Source organism: Leuciscus leuciscus, assembly GCF_965113295.1.
Source record: "Leuciscus leuciscus genome assembly, chromosome: 10".
NCBI classification, from domain to species: domain Eukaryota; kingdom Metazoa; phylum Chordata; class Actinopteri; order Cypriniformes; family Leuciscidae; genus Leuciscus; species Leuciscus leuciscus.
The window spans coordinates 26,867,916-26,891,428 of record NC_138734.1 but is presented as its reverse complement, the minus strand read 5'-3'; the positions used below and the strand labels follow the sequence as shown (position 1 = coordinate 26,891,428).

Below are 23,513 nucleotides of genomic sequence, written 5' to 3'. Positions count from 1 at the left end.
CACACACACACACACACACACACACACACAGGTAATAAGCTATTTCAACACTGCTGTTATGGATGACCACAATTAATACAGACATTGAGTACAGAACTTCAGAAGTTTGTCACAATCTTGCTTTATTTCAGTTTTTAAAAATTGATTTAAAAGGTATTTATTTATGAGGTAGTGATGACAGTTAAAGCATTTAATACACTTTTATGAATACGCTTCACAAAAGAGAGTTAAAGAAATGTTTCCAGCAACATTACTGCAACAAATCAAGTGGCATACGAAGCAATGATAACTGTATCGTCAAATTTATTCATTTATGGCACACATACTGTACATGTTAGATAATCCTTCAAAAGCATACAACAATTCTCCTTTAAAAGGAAAAACATTTGTTTCAACTGAAAAGAGCGATCAAAACATACATTCGAAAAATATTTTTGATTCATAACTATAAAAATCAGCAACTTTTCCCTTTTCCCTTTCAGCAAATGTTTCCTTGGCACCTTATAGAGCAATCATATGCACTACTCAATTCAACAGGTATAAAAGTGCAAACAAATAGCACTGTATAACAATTTAACTAGGCTGGTTTGACCTACTATAAGGCTGATATTTGCGGCTCCTCATTAGAACATAATTCTACCCTTGAACAGTCGCAGGGATAATCAGTTTTCTCTTATTCAACATCTCTCCACCAAGGAGTTCCTTCAGTACCAAGAGTTTTTGAGGCACATCATGATGAAGTCTTTTCAATGTTCAAAAAGTGCTTTGCAAGAGGCAGTGGCAGCCGCAGCCGGTGGGACAGACCTCTTGAGAGCGGAACCAGTCCATCATGTGGCTGGTGTGTCCTCCGTGGCCACAGCTCAGGCAGAAGTTGGAGGATCCGCGTACGGCCACGTGACAGATGGCGCACTGGAAGGTGAAGCGCTTGCAGACGGCGCACTGGGTGCCGCGGGCCTGACTACGACAGTGGCAGCAGTAAACGCCGAACTCTACGTATGAGAGCAAAGAAACCACGAGGCTCAGAAATGTGAGAGTTAAAAACATTTGTTAAAGAGTTAAACGTTGGCTGACATCCCAGAAATTTGAGACAAAAGCTTTGCTCCCTAAAGGAATGCTCTGGGTTTGATTATCAGAAAATAGTTTGGACTCATCAATTAGTTTCTGGTCAGTAAGATTTTTTGATGTTTTTTAAAGAAGTGTCATGCTCATCAAGGCTGCATTTATATGATAAAATACAGTAACACCATAATATTGTGAAATATTATTATTTAAAGTAACTATTTTCTATTCTATAATGTAATTTATTCATGTTATGGAAAAGCAGATTTTTCATTGTCACATGATCCTTCAGAAATCATTCATATATACTCAAACATTTCTTATTATTATCAAAGTTGAAAACAGTTGTGCTGCTCAATGTTTTTGTCGAAACTGATCTTTTTTTTTTTTTTTGATTCTTTGAATAATTGAAAGTGGCAAGCAAAAGTACAGCAATCTTCTGTAACATTATAAATGTCTTTACTGTCACTTTTGATCAATTTAATGCATCCTTGCTGAATAAAAGTATTAATTTCTTTCAAAAAACAAAAACCTTACTGATCACAAACATTTGAACAGTGAATGTTGTCTGTGCAAATTAATAACCAATATTTGAACTGTCATGCCTGTGCAAAACTAGTAAACATGGTAACTTGAATACCAGAAAGTATGGAAGCTTGTTTCGGGCATGGATTAAATAATAAAAAAGGTAATTGCAATTTTTTTTATCAATTTTTGTGAGATAAAAAGTCGCAATAGGCTTTATGCCAAAAGTTACATGTCCAAACAGGAAAACGATTCTCATTGCATCCGCTTGTTGGAGAAAGTGACAGTAAAATCTATGGACTTTTAAGGTAATCAGCTAAACTAGCAAGTTCATTTTATTGTTACCATTTTAATCGATTGAAATGTCTAAATATTGAGATATTAATCTGCATATGCGATGGACATTGGTTATGCTCATCTTTGCGTAAAACAGCTCTATAATACGGAAGTTGGTTGCACTTAAACCCAATTAACTTTCAAATTTTTTTTTTCACGGCAGAAACAAGCTTCCATAAAAAAAGAGACTGTTTAAGTAAGGAAATACATACTCCAAGGAATTACGTTGGTAACAAATAACCAGAAGTTTATATATAACTGTCTAGAACAATAGTACCACCACCAAATGGATGATTTAAACAACTTTACAGCTCAAAAAACAAACATTTTTATCAGAAAAATTATTATAAGCGCCTTACTAAGCTGCACATTTCTGCTTCTAAAACCTGTGGACCTCCGTTGTAAATGCATTAGGGTAAACACACTTTTTGCTTGTTTTAAAAAACTGACGGTTGAGATGAAATAATTTCCTGTGCTAGTCTGATAGTACTGTATGACCCAGAAGCCGTTTTAAACCATTCCTGTAGCTTACCTATGCCTTTGTGTGGCTCTGGAGGGCAGGAAACAAATTTGAGCACCTCTGCCCTCTTGTCCTTCATGCCCCAACGGTGCAGGATCTCACCGTAACACTTCTTGAAATCGTCAAACTGCCAGGAGTTGGAGGGGTCTAATAATCTGTGGATCAGAAGAAACTCTTTAAAGTCACGTTTTGAACGTGTGAAGCCAATAATGTGATGCGTGTCACAGTGTCATTGGTCGAACAGGACGTTTACCTTTTGTTCATGTCGTGTTGCTCTTTTTCTCGTTCTCGGGGGTCCGTGTATATCTGGTTTGAATAGCGATAGTCATCTGGGGACGACTCTCCCCAGGGAGGAGCATGTTCTGATTCACGTCCAACTGAAAAAAATAAAAAAATAAAAAAATTCACAACAACGATCAGAAGTATGTACATGTTTGCTCTAAATAATTCCATTACAATTCAGAACTAAAACTTTAAAAAACTTGTAAAACAAAAAATTATTTTGGTACAATTCCTTTGAATTATAAAAAATAAAAAAAATTAGCTGAAGGCACAAATGTAACTGGAGAAGAAAAACATACATAAACAACTAATCTGGATTTTGATACAATTGAAAATAGTTCAGAAATTGAGTTTTGTATGATAAATATATGAATGTGTACAGACTGGGCATTACTATGGCCATTAATTATTTATGCAATTTTAGTTATTTATAGGAACTCGGTAAATAAATAGTATTAATAGATTACATATTATTATTGTTATATTAAAAATACTTATACCGCAAATAATAATTATTGTTATTATTATAATAATAACAATTATCATTATTATTTAAATCAGAGAACGACAACACTACTACTACTACTACTACTAATAATAATCTGACAAATTCTTATTGTTTTTTTATGACACACCTAGTAATAATTACTATTATAGTAATAATTATTACACCTTATTAATACTAATAATAGTCATCTAAAATGTATTATTAATTCCGTTAATTGTGCACCAAATAATTTTATTTATTTTAATTTTTAATGTGTGTGTATATATATATATATATATATATATATTGATAAATGTTGACCAACATAAAAATGTTGACCAATAATAAAAAATCAGTGTTATGGAACTACACATGATCTATATTTTGCCTCTCCCATAAACACAGAACATGTAAAAATGTAACCTTTATGAATAAACCCATGATCTCTCACCCATGTTCCACGGAGTGACTGCAGAGTCTGAGGTACTTGAACACGATCCGGAAGTCACAGAACTGGAGGTGATACTGGGCTAAAGGAGCATTAATATTACAAATTCAAAGGAATTATCAAAGATGCGCTACACATACATCACGCTGAAAACAACCTCTTTGGTATACAAGAATATTAAATTAAATATTTCACACATTTTAGAAAGAAATACACAACTCATCCTAATTTTAACTGAAAGACACTGTGTAACTTTCTCCCAAAAGTCAAATTAGCACAGAATTCCTGCATTGATAAATTCGGTTTACAAACGTACATAGCGGGAGTGGTAAGCCGTGAAGATCGCCGGTCGTGGTTGCTGATGTCCGTATAGAGTGAAATATTCCTGAGGACTGGCATGACCTCTGAACACACTACACAACATGGCCAGACTCTGAACATCACTCATCTGACTGTAGTGTTCAAGCCTGTGGAGGAAAGAAACAAAGTCAAAGCTCATGTGAAATCGAGGACACATTCATAAATTATAGCTCTATATAATGCATAAATGCTGGCGTCACCAGTTTACAAGCTGCAACTCACAATGTCTCCAGCAGGTGTCGCCCAAATGGATGTTTGGCCCAGGGAGTTCCAGCATCAGGGTCAGGATCAGGACTAAGGTCAACATTTGTGGCTGCTGAGGCAAGTGCCCATACCTTAAAGAAGACGGACCATGGAAATGAATCTGTAAATATGGCCTGTACAGAAATCATGTTAACACACACTATACATCAAAAACTTTTTTGAAAGCCTCAAGCTTGTTTTCATGTTTTTAAGCTTCTGCTTCATCCTGCTCCTTTTCAGACATTTTGCAATTATTGTTTATAACACTTTATAGATATTGTTTCTTCCTTCGGTATGTTGCAACACACTTATTGTATTTTTATATTTAATTTAATTTAAATGTTTTGTCCGAAATCAAGAAAGAAATCGAAAGAAGTCTCTTATGCTCACCAAGGCTGCATTAGTGGATCAAAAATACAGTAATTTTTTTTTAAATACTATTACTATTTAAAATAATTGTTTTCTATTTGAATATATTTTGAATAATAAATGTCATTTATTCCTGTGATGCAAAGCTGAATTTTTAGCATCATTACACCAGTGTCACATGATCCTTTTGAAATCATTCTAATATGCTGATTTGCTGCTCAAGAAACATTCATTATTAACTGTTGTGCTGCTTAATATTTTTGTGAAAATCATGATATATTAATTTCAGGATTCTTTGATAAATAGAAAATACAAAAGAACAGCATTTATTTGGATTTTTGTAACATTATTAATGTCTTTACTGTCACTTTTGATTAATTTAATATGTCATTGCTGAATACAAATATAAAACTTTTAAATGGTAGTGTATTACAGTTTTCACAAAAATCTTAAGTTTTTAACATTGGTTCTATTAAGAAATGTTTCTTGAGCAGCAAATCACAGGAATAAATTACATTTTACAATCTGTTTAAATAGAAAATAGTTATTTTAAATTGTAATAATATCTGATAACATTACTGTATCTTTTTATAAAATGTGTATGTTTATTGTATTTAAAAAAAAGAGCTATGAACTTTCAGAAACATTAAAAAAGCATAATTATTCCTAGTTAGTGTATATCATATACCTTTGCTAAATCCCTGCGGCCCACTGCTAAGGCTGCCGTCCCATTCTTCTGGCACGTGTCCTGTATGTCATTAACATTTAGCCTAAAGGGAAAAAAGAAAAAATGCCACGGAATTGCCAGTTGATGCTGTAATTTATGGCTGTTCCTAACAAGAGAGATATCATCTGAATATGATTGACCTGGAATGCTTTGCTATCTAAGAAAACAGAACATACACGTATGTCTCCCCGAGGGCTTTGTGCACAGGAAGCAGACATGAGATTTCCTGGATGATGACTTTGCCAGACAGTTTGATGGGTCTGCTGCTGTAATCTCCTCCTTCTCGCTTGCCTTTCCAGCGGCGGGATTTCTGAACACCGATGTTGATGACAAACAACACGATCAATCACTGCTTATTATTATGAAATACTTCAGATTAACTGAAGAAATGCAAAAATAAGAGTCTTAAATATGCAGGGTGGACGGTAAGAGAAAATCCCATTGAAAACAACATTATAAATCATTATATATATATATTTTTTTTTTTATTAAATAATTATTTGTGTATGATATGTTATAATTAGAATTAATATAATAAATTAAATATATATATTTTTAATTATTCATGTGTTAAACATACTAAAGACAAATATTTTATAATCATTTTTTAAAAAACTGTAAAGATCAACATAGCAGTTAGATTTGACATTTGAAATATCATTAGGGTTATTTGCCCTGGATAAATTGAGAATATATACCAGACGTACATAATTGGTAGCGGTCATGAAATTAAATTATACAATTAAACTTTTAAGCATTAAAATAAAACATTGAGGCCCGGTTTCACATACAGGGTTTAGATTAAGCCAGAATTAGGCCTTAGTTCAATTAGGAAATTTAAGTAGCTTTTATAACATGAAACAAGTTTTTTTTGGTGTTCATATTGAGAGAGAACAATGACACTGATGTATTTTAAGATATATCAGTACATGTTGCTTTCAGGTAAAACAGCTAAATAATACATTTTAGTCTGAGACTAGGCTTAAGCCTTATCTGTGAAACCGGGTGCAAATGTGTTTATTTAGTTAGTTAGTAACTAAAGTCATCCCTGACAATTAAATGTTTTTTTTCTCTCCCTTTTTGGCTGTAAAATTGCTGCTTTTTATGTTACAAACTGATGGGTTAGAGTGTCACATGCAGCATCAAAACAGAGAAAGAGTAAAAAAGGGCTTGATCTTTCATTTTTTATGAACTTTTTTTTAAAAGCAGAAAATATAGCGCAAAATGGTAAGCTGTGAAGTGCCATACATGAAATGCATGACAGCAAAAAAACCATTTTGCATTAGAGCAAGAAGTAGATGAGAGAGAGAATAAGTGGTAGGGAGGGGCGGTTGTCAATACCGGACAGTCATGAATAGTCTGGACAGACCAGCGGCGGGGAGTAGACAGAGGGGGCTTCTGATTGGATAAAACAGACCACAGCAACATGAGTGAGGGATACATGCCACCAAAACTCAACAGGAGAGAGAAAGCACAGAAAACAACAGTGACAGTTTACTGTGAAAATGGTGCTTTTAAACCGGTGGATCAAGCGGGTGGAAGGAGGGGATGAAAAGCAAGAATACTCAGAACTTTAAAAAAGAAGAAGAAGAAAAACAAGTTATGGAGTTAAATAGTCAGGTTACGGTCAGGGTTTGAAATGAACTTTTTCACTCACCGGCCAATTTGGCAACTAAATTTCTAAGTTACTGGCCATTCAGAACTTCTACTAGCCAAAAATAGAAAAGAAAAAAAAAGAAATGAACCGTATTATCTATGTCACAGCTTATGCATTTAATATAACAAGGTGAAAAAATATTATAAAATTTGGATTTCATACATTAATTTCTTATTCAAAACAAAATACTGTCATCCAGCCATCTCCTCCCTTCCTCTTTCATCCTCATCACCAAAAATGTGTTTTAGGTGGACAGATCAATACAGGACAATGCAAAATCAAAAAAATGTAGAATGTTGGAAAATAACAATGTCTTTTCTGTTCACCAAATAATTTGTAATCTTCGCTATTGCTTCAATGCAAATGAACAAGCGCGCCGTTATTTGTTGCGTAGTGATGGGCATGTTCAAATAAGCCAGATATGCGCAGATTCTGCGCAATATTCTCCATTTAATATATTTGATAATATAGTTGAGTATTTGCGCTAAAACTGTGCAGATTTGGCTACACGAACTTCCCTAGCAACGTGAGTAAACATAGTAACACGCCAAATTGGCTAGTGATTTGACAGCGTTACTGATCTTTACCCGCATCTGGCGGGTTGGCGGGTGTTAATTTCAAACCCTGGTTATGGTAGTGAAAATATCCAAAGCAAAACACATTTTAAAATTTCTTCAGACAGGCAAACATACGTCCATTTCACTTTTAGTAGACTTCATGAAATGAAAATAAAATAAAATAAAATAAAATAAAATATAAAATAAATAAACTGCTATTGCTAACCATACAAACCTTAACCACCTGGTCAAAGCTGCTGAAAAAGTGAGACTTGTTGAGCTAAAACAATGTGTTTCAATGTGTTGTCACTGTGTGACGAGTCTCACCCGTTCTTTGTAGTAGAAGGACGATATGGACACTTGATCTTTGTCTGTGCGTGTTGGGCTCCCGCTGTATAGCCTCAGGGTGGTCTGAGACTCCGTTCGCATTTTCATGGGCGTCAGCACCCCGCTGTGATACGCCGAGAGAGCCGACAGTGACCTGCACATAAAGAAAAGACTTCATCTTATGATCATAGTCATCTTACACATGCTAACCTGTCTTCCATTGCAATCAAATAATAATATAACATCATGTTTCAGATAAAAAAAGCAAACAGGATTGAATATTCACCTGGGAGTAGGTTCAGTCTGAGGGGCCATACGATGCATAGTCGTTGGCCGTGTGAAATAAACCAAGGAACCTAATGGGAAAATTAAGTTAATAAAATAATTATATATATATAAATATATAAATAATAGGAAAAGGTCTGTTGTTTTTGCAACCCACCTGTCCCACAGAAGCGAGCCCCCGAGGTCCGGGGAAAAGGGATGTTGGAGTCCTGGTATGAGCCGTAAGTGTTGCTTACTCGAGGGAAAGCAGGAAGAGCAGGAGTCACCGGGTTTGTGAGCACGTAGGGGTTTGTACCATCCTCCTGGACATCGGATTGGAGACAAAGGAGAAACAGGGATTTGAAAAATCTATCATGATTTTGCTGGTGATTTGAACAATTTGGAAATGATGAGTATAGAAGTGAAATTCACTCACCATGACTCCATCTGACTCTAAGCAGGATACCAGCTGTCTAACACACGGCTCTAAGCAGTTCTGGTTTCTCTTCACCTTCTGAAGTGACGTATCAGTCAGGATCTATAAAAGAGTTGCTGCTTCAACATGACATTTTGTTCAAAACATTGACTAAAAGTTAAGACAAGCTTGATGGGTGTCAGTTTCAACCTTCTGTATCTTGGTCTTCATGGAAGACGAGATGTTTGTCGGAGACACAAATTGGAAAGAAGGAGCTGCATTGTTGGGATATTGGGCAGGGAACTTTACAACGAGACGGACTCGGTTGGCTCCGCAGTCGGCCGACACAAAGCAACTGCGGTTGACGGCATCCATCTACAAGAACAATAATGTTAATTTCTTATCTATTTATATATAACTGTTAGAATTGCATCCTATTTATCATAATTCTGCAACATGACATTCCAAATATCAGAGTTACAAAGACTGACCTCCACATTGACATTGCGAATCTGTAAGTTGACTAGAGAAAACTCCTGCTGCAGAGTCTGAGGCAAACCTGGTACATCATTCTTACCACTGGATGACAGACCGGACTGAGGGCCGTCAAACTGATCTGTGGACAGACAGCAATTTACATTTATTAAAACTAGGATCTGACTGGGACATCTACCATTTTTCACATCACCATAAATTGGATAAGGTAAAATTCCAAAACATGAATAAAGAGATTTAGTAATCAATTAAAATGACAAAGATATTCAATGCATCCTTTCTTTAAAAAAAAATACATTTTCAATATTAGTTAATCCACAATTTACTTTTTGTGCATCTTTTATGTTTTATTCTACACAATACCATTCAAAAGTTCAGTGTTGATACGATGTTTGAATGCTTTAGACTTTTATGCTTACTAAGGCTGCATTTATTTGATACAAAAATACAGTATAAACAGTAATATTTAAATAACGGTTTGTTAATTACTTACTAATTATTAATTACTAATCTACTTTCTGTGAAGATTTCTGTCTATTTTATTTCTTTATTATAATTCTATTCTATTCTATTCTATTCTATTCAGCCACACAACAAAATAGAATATAATTGATGTAAATAACCAGAATACAATGTATACTGTATGTTAAATATAAAATGGCGCACAGACAGGCGTACAGACAGTGCTCATAATTACATTCATGTAATTTCCAAAAATTGATATTTTTGAAAATAATTATGAATTGAACTGGGATAATAAATTAAATTAACCATGATGCATCAAATCACTGTAAGACTCAGAGCAAATCATCTTTTTCACCTTGTGAGTTGTCAGCTGTGAATCCTGGACTCAGTGGAGGTTCGGAGTCTTGGGACCTCAGAGTTTTCTCCGTCTCTGTGGTGAGAGTCAACTCGTCCATGATGTCGTTGGCACAGCACAGCTACAGAGTGCATGACACCATCAGTCTCAAACATAAAGCCACCAGCCATAGAGAAAGGATTGACTTCATGAGCATCACCTTCTGGAGTTGAGGATCTACTCTCCATATCCTCAGGGTTTGATCTCTGGACCATGTGACCAGCTGGCAGTCTTTGGAACCTAAAATACAGAATGGATGGTGCAAGACAATGATAGTCCGTTCCTAAAGTCAAAGTCATTAGCAGAATTATCACCATCTACTGGTTGCTCCTCTCACCTTCTTTCTGCGGCCTCCACTGAAACTCAAGCACGACATCATCGTGGCCCACGAACGCGTGAACGGGACTATTCAGTTCCAGCGTGCTCCACAGGAGGAGGCTGTTCTCTCGCCGTAGCTGAGGAACCATCACCGTAACCAGTCCGTTAGAGAAGGGCTGAATGGAAGAGGATGTAGTGAGTACTTTACAACATGAAAATTCATTTTTACTGGAATTATACATTACATTTCATTGGTGCGAGAATAAGGGAAAAAAGTTCACTATCAATCAAAACTTTTGAATAATTAATTCAATTCAATTCAAAACTTTATTGTCTATCCCCACAGGGGTAGAAACTTGTCTTTAGACAAAGGCTCAACAAACAATACAACAGCAACACATAACAACAATTCTTGTTCTTTATATTTTTTTGTTTACACATATTGTTTAATGTTTTTAACTAAAAGAAAACCTTAAGATATATAGTAACCTTGTTGTGTATATTGCCTAATGTAAGCTTGTTCAGAAATGGTGACAAAAACTATAAAAAATTACTTAAACTTAAAAATAACGTCTTTCTCGTTAAATGACATTTAAATAAACGAATATTCAAATATGTGATTTTTTTTAACCCAAATATTCAAATACAATATTTTTGAAAAATGCCCATCCCTAGTTTATTAATAATCAATGGTTCTTATTATTATCAATTAATGTTTATGTATTTTTTTTCAGGATTCTTGAATGAATAGAAAGCTCAACAGAACAGCATTCATTAGAAATAGAAAACTTAAGTAACATAATAAATGTCTTTACTGTCACTTTTAATCAATTTAATGCATCCTTGCTGCATAAAAAAAAAAAAAAAAGAATTCTTCTTTTTTTACTCAAACTTTTGAATGGTAGTGTATCACAGTTTCCACAAAAATAAGCAGCACAACTTTTTTCAAAACTGATAATAATAAGAAATGTTTCTTGAGCAGTAAATCAGCATATTAGAATGATTTCTGAAGGATCATGTGACTGAAGACTGGAGTAATGATGCTGAAAATTCAGCTTTGCATCACAGGAATAAATTACGTTTGAAAATATATATATAAAAAGCAAACAATTATTTTAAATTGGAATAATATTTCACAATATTACTGTTTCTACAATATATGTGACCCTGGACCACAAAACCAGTCATAAGTCGCACGGGTATATTTGTGGAAATAGCCAACAAAACATTGTATGGGTCAAAATTATCGATTTTTCTTTTATGCCAAAAATCATTAGGATATTAAGTAAAGATCATGATCCATGAAGATATTTTGTAAATTTCCTACCTTAAATATATCAAAAATGTATTTTTGTGAATGGATGCAGCAAAATCGCCAACAGAAATGGACAACTTTAAAGGCGATTTTCTCAATATTTAGATTTTTTTTGCACCCTCAGATTCCAGATTTTCAAATTGTTGTATCTCGGCCAAATATTGTCCTATCCTAACAAACCATACATCAATGGAAAGCTTGTATAAATCTCAGTTTAAACAAATTGACCCATAAGACTGTTTTTTTGGTCCAGGGTCACATATCTGATCAAATAAATGCAGTCTTTGTGAGTATAAGAAACTTTTTTCAAAAACATTGCAAAATCTTAATTATTCATTATTTATAACTTTTAACCGGTGGTGTAATTGTCACAACATCAACAAATTTGGTTAAAAATTGTGACAAGAAATGTTTTTACTCGACAATTTAAATAGATAAAAACATTATTTTACTTAAACTTCACGTTTAAAATAATGATTTGTATTGTACCGTGTATCTGGCCTTCCACACAGGCACCTGACATGACAAGATATCAAGGTACTTCCGGGGTTGTCTGTAATCCCAGAACTTTAGGGGTAAATCAGTATAAACACAGAATCAGGTATAAGTTAAACTGCAGCAAATACAATAGAATGTGAACAATATGATCAATAATTGTGATAATAATCACCCGAACAGAGTTGTCCTGACTGGAAGTAGCCAGGATATACTCATTATCAGGGTGCCAGTCCAGACCATGAATCTTTGACAGGTGGGCGGCTACGTATTCCACTGCAGTGTTGGGTTTCTGAAACACACTACAATCAGTCAAAAACAATATCTGGAACAGATAAGCTTTTAAATACTAATTTTGTGCAGGATCTGGGAACAATGAGATTTCAGTTTACCATCCAAAACTTTGGGATAGGGAATTTTTATATATTTTTGAAAGAAGATCCTTATGCTCACCAAATCTGCATTTATAAAAAAATAAAATAAAATAAAAACAGTAGTATTTGAATATATTTTAAAATGTAATTTATTCCTGTGATGACAAAGCCGAATTTTAAGCATCATTACTCCAGTCTTTAGTCACATGATGCTTCAGAAATCATTCTAATATACTGATTTACAGCTAAAGATACATTTCTTATTATTATCAATGTTGAAAAAAGTTGTGCTTATTAATATTTTTTGGAAACTGTGATACTTTTTATTTTCAGGATTCTTTGATGAATAGAAAGTTCAAAAGAACAGCATTTCTTTTTTTTATATAGAAGTTTTTGGTAACATTTGTAACAAATTCCTGTCCCCAAACTTTTAAATGGTAAGTAAACAGATTGACAGTCAAACAAAGATCTGATTGATAAACGACACAGAATTGATAAAAGTAACAGAATGACATAATCACCCTCTTGTCCCAGATTCTGACATCACCATCATGACTTGATGCCAAACAATAGTGATTCCGTCTGTTCCACTTCACCTGAGAGGCTCCGGCTGAAACATAGAGGAAGAGCAAAAAAATGAAAAGTCAAAAGAATAAATAAAAGTATTGACTAATATATTTATACATTGAGTCTTTGCACTCACCCACGGCAGAAAGGGCCACGGTTGGTTTTCGCGTGTCCCTAGAAATCAAGAAAGAAAAGCGTAAAACATGGAATATTCCACAAACTCTTCATCATGTTTTCTTTCTCCACGCTCACCTTGTGTCCCATATGTAAATGTATGTGTCCACAGAACTCGTGACAAGCAACTCTGGATCAAACCACGACCAGTCTAAATCACTGAAAGTTTTGGTTTAAACATAAAACCACATAAAAAAACGTATATTCATGTATTATTTGTTATTAGAATGTATTACACTCAAGTGAGATCAACTCTCAATAAACAGTGTTTAAAAGCAGATTTACAGATTCATGATGATAACTGTTTATAGCTATAGTATAGTTTACATCTGGCAAGGATATAAAGATAAGACACTTTTTTTGATCATGCATTGTCTCGTCATTGTTTGAATAAGTAGCATTTCAGCATGACGTGATCTGTATTACCTTATAACACGTGTATGGCCTTGCAAAGACGTATGTGCTTCACCGGATCCATCACGCCAAACGTAGAGGTCAACTCGCTGATTACTCTTTGCGAAGATAAGGAAAATTTATATTTACTATATTTTTTTAAAAATCATAAAATAAATACTCAGTAGATATGACTGATGATCATTATGACACTGTCATTAATCGGCAATAGATATAATAACTACTTCACGTACAGATGCAGCAAATAAATGGGCCTCGGTTTTGTGCGGATTCCATTGAACTGTCCCAACGTCCCATTTGCTCTGGCGGCTGATTTTGCGTGGAGCTTCAGACGGCGTCTCCAGATTTACAACATATAAGAATCGCCTCCTATTAAAAAAACAATTAAATACGGTGTGGTATAACAATGCATGTAGAAAGGCATTTACAAACTTAAAAATAGAGATATGAGAAGTATGGAAACATATTTCTGCCACATAAGATAAAAATAGGCTTGTGTAAATTATAATTATGCCATAAAAAGTCATAATTATGAGATAAAAATACAAAATAATTAGATAAAAAGTAGAAATTGTGACATACTAAGTCATAATTAAGAGATTAAAAAGTCAAAATTATGAGATAAAAAGTTGTGTCATCATTTTGACTTTTTGTCATAATAATTATGACTTTTTAAGTCATAATCTTGACTTTTTATGTCATAATTTTTTTTCTTATGTGGTGGAAATGGGCTTTCATAGAAAATTGTGGAAGCCCGTTTCTGCCACATAAGAAAGAAATGCTAGTGTAAATTATAATTATAAAATAAAAAGTCATAATTATGACATAGTCATTATTATGAGATTAAAAGTTAAAATTAAGACGTACACTTCATAATTATGACATAGTGATATACTTTTTATGTAATGATTATCACTTAGTATGTCATAATTTCAACTTTTTGTCATAATTACTATTTTTTAAGTCATAATTTCGATATTATAATAATTTTTTATATTATAATTATGATTTATATTTTTATGTGGCAGAAACTGGCTTCAATAGAAAAGGGATGCAAATGCAGCATATAAAACTATGCTACTGCTGATGCATAAGGGTGCGTTCATAATTCCACATGATGATGTGACATTATAGCCAACGCTACACACCCTGAGAGAACAGCATGCTGGCCGAGACAGTCCACCGACATAGCAGTAGCCTGAAAACAGAAAAGTCTGTCATGACACAACACATAAACTGCAAAAAAAGGCTGCATAGATTTTGTATACATTTGTCTTTTTACCCCTCTAAATGTATTTGTTATTGTCTAGTCCAAACACTATTGCAGTGTTTTTTGTAAACATAATGAAAAAAACATGCTTACATTGTAAACTGGTCGTACTATCTTTAAAAATAATGACACTTAGTTTTATAGTTTATATCAAATGTTAATTCTAATGACATTCAGACATGTTATGATTATTTATGTGTAACTTATATATCGAAATACTCTGCACTCTGTAATTCTCAATGTATGTAACTTATGTTGGATCTCTATAAAATGACTAAACACCTGCTGGGAACTCATTACTACTACTACTACTGAGTAGTAAAATCTTTTTTGACAACACGTTTATTGTAATAATTGTAATTAATAATAATAATAATAACTGAAAGTACAATGTTTACCATGTTTTGTAAGAGCATCACATCTTAATAAACGAAGATTGTCATTCAATTCAAAGTTTTAAATACGTCGCTCGGGATTGACATGACAGCTGTGCATGTTTATTGCTCTAATGCTTACGAAAGCTACACTTCTAACGCACCTAATGCATGCGTGCAGGTGTAATGATTGTGTACCTGTGCATCTCGAAACTCCACCACCACATTCTCACTACTCCAGCGGGCCGCCATCTTCACCCACCAGAACGTCAACAAATTACGTAAAACTAACGGGACAATAGTGTCTTCTCGCGAGAGTTCACGTCCGAAGCTGCGCACGCTTCTTCCCCCATACCATACTCACTGTCAAGATGGAGGCGATCATGGTGGAGCATGTTGTGGCAGATACTGGTGCTTTTATTAAAAGGGCTTCTCTGCACGTGAGTTATTGTTGATAAAGTTGGCTTCTCTTTTTAACGATTTTAATACTGCTGTCCAGAAATGTCAGTTTGACACCGGATAAATGACGAAACTAATATGTGCGTGCTGGTGCAGTATGTGTAAGTTACTATAATTTAGAATAAATAATTGACGTGTTGTATGTAGGCACGATTGTGACACACTAACAGAAAATATCATGGTAATGCGACGTTTTTCCACAGTGTTCCACAGTAGTACATTAGTGTATTTTAAAATGTTTTGGGAGTACAATTTGCCATGGCGCATCAATAAATTCAATCATTCAGCACCATGGAGAATGCTGACAGCCTGAATCCTCCCGGTTAGGCAACTAATTAATACATTAAGTTTATAAGTGATAAAATCAATGTATAATGTATTCACATAATTTATTTATATTTTACTTTTTGTTTGTTTGTTTGTTTGTTTGTGTGTATGTGCTCCTGCGTGTATAATGCATACCAGACCCAAAATGAAAGCATGCATTTTATCCGTTGTCACATGTTTGTTTGTGTTTTACTTTGTTTTAGGAAATTGGAAAGAACATTTATACCTCGAAGGATGTTGTTGATGAAATTCGGGATAAACCAACTAAAAGGAGCTTGGCTTTTTTGCCATACAAGCTCAATTTCAAAGAACCATTTCCAGAGTACATAAGATTTGGTAATAACAATTTTTACCATTGTTGATGCATCTTACTTTAAAAGTCTTTATTTGGGTGCTGGAGATGTGTTATGGTTGGTGACTTATGCGTATTATTATTTTATTTACTTTGTATCTCAGTGACAGAATTTGCTAAAAAGACAGGAGACTATCCCAGTCTTTCAGCAACAGACATCAAGGTCTTGGCTCTGACTTATCAACTGGAAACTGAGAATGTAGGAACTGACCATTTGAAGAAAGAACCTGAGAAAAAGGTACTGATGTTTAATTCAGATTTTAATTCACATGCATTCACATTTGTTCTGATTTAAGACAGCTGTTTTATTCGTTTTTCAGGTTGAAATTTGCAGTACACAAAGACATCCAGAGACTCCTGTTGGCATTGCTGGTTTCCATCTACCATTAAAAGTAAGCCATTACTTGCAAATGCAATGTATATTTGAATAATGTCATTTAAATGAATTTCCCAGGTTTATTCCATTTTGATTTAGATACAGGGTCATGAAACCCTAAAACTCTATTTTTTGAGATGTTAACATACAGTATACTGCATATAAATGAAAACAACGATAGCACTCGTGTTTATTATTATGGGAAAATTGGTTATTTTTTCATTTTTCTGAGCTATTTTGTTCTTTAAAAAGCAAAGTTGATTCAATGCCATAAAGTTGGGTGTGCCGTTGCTGGAGAGTACACGTCTATGTCATCAGTTTCTGAGCTTTTCTCTGCATTATTCATGAGAATGAACTCTTTTAATCCAATCACTGTGCTGTGTAATGAATGAGATCACATTACACCAGAGAATTAAAATGAATGTCATTCAAAAGATCGTTTCAGTGCTGTTCGTTCACAACTTTCAACTTTGCTTTGTTGTCATTCAGACTTCAGAGTCGTAAGTGTATGTTTCCTCAGTACAGTAACACAAAAGTGTTGTTTGCATTTACCCTGCTATGCTGTCAGAGGTGGAGTTTGACTACCAACACATGGAAAATATGACAGTAACAACATTTAATATGCAACAGAACACGCATGAGAGTGGTGCGATGGTGCGATGAGTTTAGCAATGCGGATTACAGTTCATATCCAGACCGGAGCAGGCATGTTTCAAGTTTGTATAGACATTTTTCATATACTGTAGTGCTCCAAACAAGAACCAGCATCGAGTTTGCGCACACATTTCATCTTATGTTTTCTTCTAATGAAATATACAAATGTGGACACTCATACAGTGGCATCAGCGCAATGACACGATTCATTATTCTGATACACAAAATACAATGATGTAAATCAACATTTTAAAAAAGAATGGATGAAAAAGTAACTGCCTTTATTCTTTATTTTCTAATCTGATGTGTGATTTGTAGTTGATAGTTGTTTAGTATACGTCAGAAAGCCGGCTCATTATTGGCCGACGCTGTTCACTGTTCACGTGCGTGTAATGCTGACGCAGGAGCTAGCCAATAATGAGCCGGCGTTCTGACATAGAACCCGGAAGTGCTGCACTGCTGCATTTCATAACATTAAGGTTGAACCACTGTAGTCACATGGACTATTTTAATGACATCTTTACTACCTTTTCTGGGCCTTGAATGTTGCAGTGACATTGCTGCTTATGGCTGGTTCAGAAACCTGAACTAACCCTTAAAGGAAAAAAGCAAACCGCTGAAATGCCTCACTGGTTGACAATGTGTATTAATAATGCAGATCTACCTAAAATTGGGGGCGCCTATCCACCTGTTAATTTAAGCTTTTTTTTTCCAAAAAAAGTCATCAGGTAAACCAGGAACAGTTGTCCAAAGATCAGCTACTGCTAATGAGCCACGAGACCCTGATAGTTCACAATTCAACAGCTTTCATTTTTGGAGGAATCCTCTGCCCAGCATTGAGGCTGATATACTGGAAATGCTGGTGAGGAAACAGACAATATCTAAACCACTGCCACAATTACGTTAGACAATTAAATATTTTGAACTTAAGTATTTTCCTTCTTTCTTTCCTTCTCCATAGGCGGCTGACGCAATCACAGTTACAAACAAACTAGAGTCTGTTGATCTGTCCGCTGACTGTCGCACAGCTGAGTCTGAAGAACACGATGGGAGTAAAGGAGACCAACATGAGGAAGAAGGAGAACAAAGCAATGATGATGATTATGATGCGGAGGAGGAGGAGGAAGAAGATGATGAGGATGGTGGCGGTTGGATTACTCCCAGCAACATAAAGCGAGTCCAGATGGATGCTGGTAACTGGGTAACCTCAGCAGACGTCAAAGTGGGCTGCATGACCACTGACTTTGCCATGCAGGTATTTGTGGTCATTCATTAGACATTAGAAATAATCATTTAAAACTTTTTCACAAATTTTATAATATTATATTTTCCCAACCATGGGCCTTGTTTACATCAGCAGATAAAAAGCTAAGAAAGTTACTAGATTATGAAAACAAGCATTCTTTACAATAAGGTTCCATTTGTTAACATTAACTACTATAGTTGGAACATAATCTAACTATGAAAACACTTCTGCAGCATTTATTAATCTTAGTTAATGCTAATTTTAACATTTAACACCATTAAAAGTAAAATTTGTATCTGTTTATCATTTAAAGGGATAGTTCACCCAAAAATGAAAATTAGCCCCTGATTTACTCACCCTCAAGTCATCCTAGGTGTATATGACATTCTTCTTTCAGACGAATACAATCAGAGTTATATAAAAAATGTCTGGGGCCAAGCTTTATAATGGCAGTGAATGGCTCAATATTTTTTGAAGTCCATCAAAATGCATCCATCCATGATAAAAGTGCATCTATCCATCATAAAAGTGCTCCACGCGGCCCTGTTGGGGTTAATAAAGGCCTTCTGAAGTGAAGCGATGTCTGATTTTTCGTGTAAGAAAAATATCCATATTTAAAACTTTATCGACTAAAATAACTAGCTTCCGGCAGACGGCCGTACACATCGATTTACAGCGAAAGAGTAACCCTTGAACTTGACACACAACGTAATGACGAACGCGGAAGCGCAGAGGATAGAGCAAAAAAAAAAAAAAAAAGTCACGAATTAGAAGTCTAAAATGAGAATTTTACATCATACATCGCCAAGTGTCACTCTTTTGGCTTAAGTCGACTTGGCGACTCGCGATGTGCTCTGATTGCCCAGCGATCCAGGACATAGTGATTGGCCCAAAAACCTTAAGCGTGTGATGGAAATGTGACACCCCTTACCATATTTGGAACATCAACTCCCAAAGCAATAATGACAGGTGAAACACTACCTTATCAATTTGAGCCCGAATCGGATCCGGAAAATGCAGGTGACCAAGCTGATTGATCAGCTTAGCCAGCGCAACTGGGCCAGATCTTATCAGATTGATAAGGTTTTATTTAATTGGGGACATACTTACTGATTATAATGACTTTATTGTCTTTTCACGCGTTGAGACGCGGTGGAGAGAACACTGTGTAAACATAAAACCATGTCTGCATTTGAGATTGTAGAAACGAAATACAAGCGTTACTCTATACTGCTCAAAACTCGCGTTTGAATGAGCAAATTCTTAAAATATGAAAACATACTTACAGGCTGTGTCTGTGAGTCAGAAGCACCAGACTGTAACTGCAAAGATGGAATTGCCCTACTGTTTTCTTTTTTGGAAGGCCTAAGTGGTTTGGCTTTCGCAACGAAAAACACAGCATCTCTACGACATGGCGGCAACAATAACACAGCGAGAATAAATTTACGCTGCCTTTCTTTGCGTATACATTTGGGTGGTGTAATGAAACTCTGCCCCCACATACTGACGTAGATTTGTTGGGGCGTGTTTGAACGAAGTGTTTTAGGAAGGTGTGGCTGAGCCTTAACTTTTATAAAGAATATCTCTTTAGGTTTGACACTTTGAGCTTTGTAACTCTGCAGATCTTATACTTGCACTAACAGCTACATAAAAAAGGAAAAGGAAAACAAGAAACCGCATCATATGACCCCTTTAATATATCTGATTGTATTCGTCTGAAAGAAGAATGTCATATACACCTAGAATGACTTGAGGGTGAGTAAATCATGGGCTAATTTTCATTTTTGGGTGAACTATCCCTAATGAGCAAACCTGACCTGAGCAAACATGATCCAACAGTTGTGTTATTTAACTAATGTTAACAGATTAATAAATACTGTAACAAATGCATTACTCTTAGTTAATGTTATTTAAAGCATTAACTTATGGGACCTTATTGTAAAAGTGTTATCCTTATTTTTCATCATAACAATGTGTACTGACTAATCATGCACATACTTTAAGCCAATGTGGTAAATTTTGGAGATGTTATAAAAGGTTTAAAAGTTATTTGTTGTACAGCTACATGTATTATTTGATAGTAGAAAAGGTAACATGTTATTTTACGTTGTCCCTGTTTCATGTTACATTTAGTTACTAAAGTAATAAATATAAGTTATACAGCTAAACCTATACCAAACCTTAATCTTAACCCTATAGTAAGTATACCCCCGGTTTTGCCAGACAAGGCTTAAACCTAGTCCCAGACTAAAATGCATGTTTGTGCTTCTTTAACTGAAATAAACTTGCACTGACATATCTGTCAGTGCTATTGTTTTGTCTCAAGATGCACACTACCAAATGTCTTAATTGAACTAAGGCCTGATCCTGAATTAATCTAAGCTCTGTCTGTGAAACCGGGCCATAGTTAATTAATATTACTTACTTAAATGTATAATTACATTACACTGTAATACGGACAACTTAAAAGAATATGTAACGATATAAATGTATTCAATCTATTTTATACAAGTTATGTCTATTATTTTTTCACAACAAAATCATCTTGTTTTCCTTACAGAATGTTCTGATTCAGATTGGACTGCATGTGCTGTCTGTTAATGGCATGCTCATTAAAAATACCAGGAATTACATTTTGCGCTGTCATGCCTGCTTCAAGTGAGTGATGGATTCACCTCGGAAAATAACCATTTTGTAGCAGCATTAATTACACATTTATAATAATATGTGATGTGTGTAACATATTACATATTTACATTTTTTTTCTTTCAGGACAACAACTAATATGAACAAATCTTTCTGTCCAAATTGTGGGCATGACACCTTGAAGAAGGTTGCTGTCACAGTGAATGAGGACACCAGCATGCAGATGCATTTTTCCAGGAATCCCAAAGTGCTGAATCCAAAGGGGAAGAGAGTGAGTAATGTTTTGATAATAAATTCAGTGTTGTTTATAAGCTAAATGCATTAGAAATCATGTTAATTTGGTTCATCGTTTTTGTATTATTAGTAGTATCATATAAATGAATGTTATTGACATGTACGTATGGTTTGTCTCTTCTCCGGTCCTCTGCAGCACTCTTTACCTTTGCCTCAAGGAGGAAAACACGCCAGCAACCCGCACCTGGTGGAAGATCAGCGTTTCCCCCAGCAGAGGTTGTCTAAAAAAGCTCGGCAGAAGACTGATGCGTTTGACCCAGATTACCTGGCCGGCAGCTCGCCGTTCTCTGAGCACGATGTCTACAGCAAGTCAGCAAGCTTACACCTGCGGGACACCCAGACCGGAGGAGGAAGACGACGGACAAATCCAAATGCAGCACGCAAAAAATTCGTTAAGAAGTGATTGTGTCCTCACCCTACCTGCAGAATCTGGACTGAAAGCCTGAAACGTTGAATTCAGAAAAAATTAATTAAAATGTTTTATATTGATTTATCTGAATCCTCAGTTTCATCTTTCTCTCAACGTTAAAGTCCCCCTGTAGTTAATACTTTTATCCCTTTTATCTTTGATCACCAAAATGAAAAAAAAAAATCTTCATTGCTTTTAATAGGTTGAATGGAACTCTACACCCTTGCTTCATTTAGTATAAGTGGATCCATGAATACGCAAATTATTCTCTGCCTCCACTCACTCACACCAGCTCAGAATACCTGATCCACTCGGTCAACTTTACTGTAGTAAACGCTGCACAATGGTAAGAGAAATACTGGCTTAATTCACCCATATATATTTGAACGAGAAACTTATTAGAAAGAAGTGGAAGAGTGAAATTTCATTGACTTTATCTAACAGCTAGTAATGTGTTGCTATTGCTAATGTTACAAAACCTTTGTTCCTGTTCGCAATCTCAGAGTCAGACTAAAAATCTGCATCCTTAGAAATGCTTTGAACAACTTAGAACGTCAGTGGAGAAAGGCATATAGTTCATCATAATATACATTATATACATAATTCACCTGCTATATTGCTAAATGTACCCGGGATAACCTGGCTTCTCTTGAGACTCGCTTGCTTCGCAGCAGTTAATGATATGCTAAAGCACGCCCCTACGTTGACGGGATTGGTTACATGGTAGTTTGTGACATCAGAAACACTAGCGATTTCAAACCACGTTTTTGAGACTGTCTTTGGTTCACTGCGGTTTTAAGGAGAAAATACTCAGAAATGGTTTTAACGTGAATTTGCACATGGTTTGTCTTAAATCATATTAAAAACACCACATAGACATATAAACTACATTAAAAACTTGATTTTCACCACAGGGGGACTTTAAGTTTTACTGTTACAGAATATTTTCCAGATTCTACCTTCAAACCAGTTGAAATTGTGGGTAACACTTTACAATAAAGTTTCATTTGTTAACATTAGTTAGCTATATTACTTAACATGAACATCAATAGTAATTTAAACATTTACGAACACATTTTTAAAATCCAGTTGTACTTGTTAATGTTACTTAATGCACTGTGAACACATGAACAAATCGAATCTTATTAATATATTGATAGTTGTTAGTTTGTGTTAGCTAATGGATTAACCAATGTTAACAACAAGACCTTATTGTAATGTGTTACCAAATTGTGATATGGAAATCAGATTTTTGTGCTGATTTTTAGTGATAGAATGAATATGAGACTGATATATTTTAAGGCATGTCAATGCAAGTTGCTTTCAGTTAAAACAGCTCAAACATACATTTAAGTCTGGGACTAGGCTTAAGCCTTGTCTGTGAAACCGGCCATTAATAACTTGCTTTTCTTATCTAGATTTTTTTTTAAAAGTCCAAGAAAAACATCAATTCAATGTAAACTGCTGTTTCATAGGGATTTGGTGGGGTGGAAAAAAACCCCACCTTCGCTTTGTTCTA

The 23,513-nt window shown here is 34.9% G+C and overlaps 2 protein-coding genes across 4 annotated transcripts; one reads left to right on the top strand and one right to left on the bottom strand.

The window, feature by feature from the left end:
- Nucleotides 1–488: 488 nt before the first annotated feature.
- On the bottom strand, nucleotides 489–15,552 carry wdr59 (WD repeat domain 59; the record flags this gene model as incomplete). 3 transcript variants are annotated; one of them, XM_082182747.1, is made up of 27 exons in its annotated part: nucleotides 15,430–15,551; nucleotides 14,736–14,785; nucleotides 13,821–13,956; nucleotides 13,600–13,685; nucleotides 13,252–13,332; nucleotides 13,136–13,173; nucleotides 12,954–13,042; nucleotides 12,234–12,350; nucleotides 12,053–12,130; nucleotides 10,268–10,424; nucleotides 10,091–10,170; nucleotides 9,892–10,012; nucleotides 9,068–9,192; nucleotides 8,787–8,951; nucleotides 8,598–8,699; nucleotides 8,340–8,484; nucleotides 8,184–8,253; nucleotides 7,898–8,051; nucleotides 6,698–6,754; nucleotides 5,533–5,666; nucleotides 5,318–5,399; nucleotides 4,240–4,352; nucleotides 3,974–4,124; nucleotides 3,661–3,739; nucleotides 2,694–2,817; nucleotides 2,453–2,595; nucleotides 489–989 (listed from the first exon to the last, which is right to left on the bottom strand). In XM_082182747.1, exons 1-27 carry the CDS (start codon nucleotides 15,481–15,483, stop codon nucleotides 754–756), a joined length of 2,967 nt encoding a protein of 988 aa, XP_082038873.1. In that variant the 5' UTR covers nucleotides 15,484–15,551. The 3 variants fall into 3 exon arrangements, with proteins under 3 accessions (XP_082038873.1, XP_082038874.1, XP_082038875.1); XM_082182748.1 differs by lacking the exon at nucleotides 6,698–6,754 and having other exon boundaries at nucleotides 15,430–15,549; XM_082182749.1 differs by lacking the exons at nucleotides 489–989; nucleotides 2,453–2,595; nucleotides 2,694–2,817; ... (5 more) ...; nucleotides 6,698–6,754; nucleotides 7,898–8,051 and having other exon boundaries at nucleotides 8,180–8,253; nucleotides 15,430–15,552.
- On the top strand, nucleotides 15,539–23,414 carry nob1 (NIN1 (RPN12) binding protein 1 homolog). Its single transcript, XM_082182753.1, has 9 exons — nucleotides 15,539–15,671; nucleotides 16,221–16,353; nucleotides 16,474–16,607; nucleotides 16,690–16,761; nucleotides 18,121–18,261; nucleotides 18,361–18,654; nucleotides 21,206–21,303; nucleotides 21,418–21,562; nucleotides 21,722–23,414. The coding sequence occupies exons 1-9, from the start codon at nucleotides 15,603–15,605 to the stop codon at nucleotides 21,986–21,988; spliced, it is 1,353 nt and encodes a 450-aa protein (XP_082038879.1). The 5' UTR covers nucleotides 15,539–15,602; the 3' UTR covers nucleotides 21,989–23,414.
- The last annotated feature ends 99 nt before the right edge of the window (nucleotides 23,415–23,513 follow it).